The 5,048-nt window shown below is 40.0% G+C and overlaps 1 protein-coding gene across 1 annotated transcript; it reads right to left on the bottom strand.

Annotated features, from left to right (window-relative positions):
- Positions 1-347: 347 nt before the first annotated feature.
- On the bottom strand, positions 348-4,810 carry LOC104952702 (sterol regulatory element-binding protein 2-like; the record flags this gene model as incomplete). Its single annotated transcript, XM_010779567.1, has 5 exons — positions 4,382-4,810; positions 3,072-3,261; positions 2,377-2,433; positions 1,880-2,028; positions 348-572 (listed from the first exon to the last, which is right to left on the bottom strand). Coding segments are annotated over exons 1-5 (1,050 nt in total), but the record flags the coding sequence as incomplete, so codon positions are not given.
- Between the last annotated feature and the right edge of the window lie 238 nt (positions 4,811-5,048).

The raw sequence follows: 5,048 nt of genomic DNA, 5'->3' as shown, positions 1-5,048 counted from the left end.
AAAACTGTTTGTAATATATTCCTTATCTTTCTTGTTCTGCTGCATTGTTTACTTTTGCACTTATTCAAATCACTATGTTAAAAGTATCAACAGTTAACAGTGACAATAGAAGCAATTCATCTAGCTGCAGTAAACCTGTGGAACTAATTCAAAGGAAACATGTTCTGAGTCTTATTTAGGATGAGTCTGCCCCAGAACTTTAAGGCATACAAAAGTTGCTCCTCCATACTTTTCGTTTTATGGTCTGTTAACCTGGATGTTTGGATTATCACAAGCCAAAATGTATCAACAGCTAATACGGACAATAGCAGCAATTCATCCAGCTGCAGGAAACCTGTCTCTCTCACCGGATGCTGCATAACGGCAGCAAACTTCACATGCAGGTGAGCAGAGAACCAGTAGTTGGGCTGCAGGTGAGCCAGCAGCTCCTCCGCAGCAGGACTCCCCAAAGTGTTGGACTCCACTTCCTGACGCAGAAACTTCTTCTTCCTCAACAACTCCCCCGTACTTCCATGGCGGTAGATCCCACGAGGCCAGTCATGGCTCATGAAGATGTCAATAGGCATCTGGATCTAAGTGGTAATAAACATTTAGCGATCAATATACATGTTAGTGATGTTATTCTTTTGAACGGCTCTTTGGTACGAACGACGGGAACCGAGTCGTGCTTGGTGAGAGCCGTTCTTTTTATCGCTGGTTCACTGCCTGCCATGAATCAGCTCGATTTGACGGGAACTTGCTTTCCTGAATGCACATGTGCCGTAGAGGATGGCATAACGCATGCTGCTCGAGTAGTAGTTCGGCTGGCTGAGAGATGTAGCAAGTTATACATTGTTCTGTGAGTAAAAGCAGATTTCTGGCAATACAGTCAATCATTATCCTGGTGATTATTTCACAGATAAACCTTTTAACCCCGCCCCCTTACAAAAAAACGGCTCTTTTGAACGGCTCTCGAAAAGGAACGGAGCCATAAGATCTGGCTCCCTTCAAAGAGCCGTGATTCCCATCACTAATCACAACACAGACTAATATCACCTCCTTGGTGCTAAATACCAATCAACTATGTGCAATATGTGCAATATGTGCTATATATATATATATGCTGTTAATAACTGTAATTTATACCTGGCTGCTAAATCCTTAGAACCGTTACAAGGTGTGTTTTTTGCATTTTGTAAATTGTGTAACTTGTTGCTGTTAAATACCATCAAACTATGTGCAATATATACATTATATACACATGCCATTAATAACTGTGTAACATATACCTGGCTGCTAAATCCTAAGAACTGTTACAGGATTTGTATTTTGGAAAGTATTTTTCTTTTACTTTTATTTTTTACATTATATTTTTATTATATCATAACTTAGTACTTTTTTCTTAACATAGGTAACATTAAGCTGTCTGTGGCTCTTTCCTGCTGTAACGATGCAAATGTCCCCTCTGTGGGACCAATAAAGGTATTCTGATTGTGATATAAGCCGGAGCCAGCCCATTTAGGGCTTTGAAAACAAGATAATAATAATACATGTTATTTATATAGCGCTTTTCCTGGTGCTCAAAGCGCTCATTATATGAATATTACTGCCTCACTCATCCTTCTGTATGTAATACGTTGGAATGACGACGTGCAAATGTCAATGCAAGGTATTTATATTTGTATACAAGATGTTTAAAAGGTCAAAACTCTGGCACTAAGATCTCCTGTGCCTCTACACAGCAACAATGATTTGTGTATGAGATATCTTTTGCACTAACAAGGATAAGATAGTTAGAAATATTGATATTTTCTAACCAAATATCAGCTAAAAAACACACCATATTGCCTCATTTCCTAAAGATGAAAACACTGATTCTAAATTCAGTGGTGATACTCACAGGTAGCTGCTGCATGGCGTGCACTGTGGTGGGCGCAGCAGAGAGCGTCTGGATGGTCTGACAGGTGGGGGTCAGGACGCGCTGGTGCTGAATGGTCATTGGTTGGAGCTGTGGTGATGTCATTATGCTCTGCATCTGTGGTTGGAGGACTGGAAATGGGAAAATAGATTATAGATTATTCAAAAATACTCTGCAGATTCTAAGAAAAAACATATTATTGCGTATCTCTCCATATCTTCACGGAAATAACAAAACGGTTTGATTTAACACTATGATGTTTATGATCATACCAGCATGATAATTATAGTGAACTTATAGGTTAACTGTCATTTTGAAGTCAGATTGGGAAATGTCTTTTTTTATACATAAGATTCCTTCATTATTCACATAATTGAAAACTATTTTTCTTATACATATATTGTTTATTTATAACTGACATACTGACTGATTTATGGAAGGTGGCTTTTATTGTTTGCACTCAGTTCTTACACTCTTACCGTAATGCCTACCATACAGACCAGACTGGCATCGGTTCATCGCCAGGATGTCCCCTTCTGAGGGATACAAAGCAGAAGACCCTAAAGATGTCAAAGCAATTTTTTTTTAAGGACGTTTTGGGGCCAGAGGGCCTTTTTTGGAGATCTGAGAGTGAAAGGGGGAGATAGAGGGGGGAGGACATCGCCTGAAATATTCAGCCGGCTCGGGAGTCGAACCAGCTTACTAGGCAGCAATTTGTTTTTACATCAGAAAATATGGGACTCTAAGACACAGATGGAAAAATATGGTAGAGCCAGAGATTAAGGTTTGGAATCAAAAGAGAGAGAGAGGAAATACTGTTCAAAATAAAAATCCATCCAGTCAAAATGCTTTAACTTTAATGTCTTAGTCCTAATTTATGAGTAGATTGGTCGCAGAATACTATGATGACATTTCTCATAAGATGTCATTGTCAAATGTACTTGACATCTACGGGATCTTCTGTTGTTATCTCCCAAAAGGTGGAGTGAACTTGGCGATGACAAAACGCCGTCTGGTATACACAAGGACGGTGATACAGCGATGCTTTCCCCAAGTAGAGGGTGCCATCTCCTAGGTCCGTCTACAAAAACACGTCAACCCTTCTTTATTAACCCTAACTTTACTGAAAACTATTTTGCAGGTTCACCACCCTCCTTATCTCGTTTTTTGTCACCTTGGAAACTAGTGTTATGGCTCTGGTGGCAGATGACGGGGCTCTGGATGAAGCGCGACTGTCCGCCGTTGGAGGCGATCATCACGGTTTGAGCCTGGGTCTGGATGGGCAGCGGCGTCTGGCTGTGGGTCTGAACCAACGTGTGCACCGGGAAGCTCTGTGTCTGCATCTGGATCCCCTGGGTGTGCATCTGCATTGAAGCACAAAAAAAAATTAATGTCAAGATGTTATTTCATATCAAAAGTTATTCAATGTTGCTGCATCACAAGGAAGTTCATCTGGATTTATTTGTTGACCTTAGGTAGTCTCTATGCGCCGTAGATTTGTAGTTAAGGTAATCTCAGGTCATTTAAACATTTCAATGTATTTCCAATGTTGATTTTAAACCACCGTCTTCCATTTTAGATAGATAGACTTTATTGATGCCAATTTGGCAATGTACATAAGAGAAACTAAGACACAAGAAATAAACAGTCCAAAATATTTCAGAAATAGAAAGAAAATAGCATTAAAAATGAATGACTTGTCTTGTTCCGTTTCATTTGTTCCAAGTGTTCATGCCTAAGTGAAGCTTCTTGAATGACTTTGTGCCTGAAAGAAGCTATACACTTTATTTGTCAGGCTGACTGCAGTTCTGCTGAGGCTGTTTCTAAGCATGCAGGATAGTATATTTTACTGGTGTTAGAACTCAGCGTTTTCCTCCCGTCAGCAGAAGCCTTTTTAGTGCGGTTGGCACAATGACAAAGAACAACACACCGTCTCCACGACAGACAGTCAAATCACAGCTGGAGAGACAGGCTGACTCATAACTACAGCACTGATCTATCACAGCAGCACTTTATATAAACCCAGGCATCGATCCAAAAAACATCTTTCAGCTCGCCACATAACAGTGAGTAAAACTAACGCACCCTTGGGGAATAAGCAGCAGTTTGCCTGAGTTATAACCCATGTCATTTTTTAACTGTCAGTTTCAGCAACGTGTACAAACATATTCACACTTTATTCATTATTATTCCTTCAGCTTGATTCCACATAGAGAATAAATATATAATAAAAACTATATAATAAAATAATAATCAATTAATAATAACGAATAAATGATTCAAAAAATAAATAAATAAATAATACAAATAAAAGAAAGCTTGAATAAATAAAGGATACAAATATTAAAAACAAATAAATGAATGAATGAAAAATAATTAAATGCATTGATAAATAAAACCAGAAAACTTAAATAATTAAAGGAAAAAATTCATAAAAACGAATAAATGAATGAATGAAAAAATGAGAGTACTGACAGTTGTTACCTGGATGGTGGGCTGCGCTGTCTGTAGGGGCTGAGGCTGGATGGGCTGAACCATCTGAGGGCGTGGCTGGAGGAGAGGGGGGGTGCGGGTCACCTGTACCTGCACAGAGGGGACGCTTGGGGGGGAGGGGGTCNGGGTGAGGGGGAGATACTGAGGAGAGAGAGTCTGGGAGGGGGCGAGGCCAACTGTGGAGGTCTGGTAGACCAAAGGGGAGGGAGTCTGTTGAATCTGTGGAGTTGGAGGAGTTTGAGGAGTTTGAGGAGTTTGGGGGGTTTGTGGGGTTTGAACGGCAGGTCGTGGAGCCGTGTTGGCCCCCCCACTCTGTCCTGAGCCTGCTGAGGCCATCTGATCCTCAAACAGATCGGGGAAATCCCCCACCTGGTTGCTGACGAACTGCAGCATCTCTGAGGAGAAGAAGAACAACGACATTACAATTGGTGTGGTATTGATTGAAACTAAGCTTTTGGGATAACTCTGACATTCATTTAATGAAAAAAAAAAAAAGTATAGTTCAATACCATTACAAGTTGTTTGTAATACAACTTTATTATATAGAGTTTATTTTTCTGTCGACATAACAGTACTGGGAAGTCTTTTTCTGAACTGTTTTGGCTGTTTTATTGACTGTGATTATTTATAAAAGAAAATGGTTTCAATGTACTGGAGC

This window comes from Notothenia coriiceps, unplaced genomic scaffold (assembly GCF_000735185.1).
Source record: "Notothenia coriiceps isolate Sejong01 unplaced genomic scaffold, NC01 NC01_scaffold00020420, whole genome shotgun sequence".
Lineage (NCBI taxonomy): Eukaryota > Metazoa > Chordata > Actinopteri > Perciformes > Nototheniidae > Notothenia > Notothenia coriiceps.
This window is presented reverse-complemented; position numbering and strand designations above follow the sequence as displayed.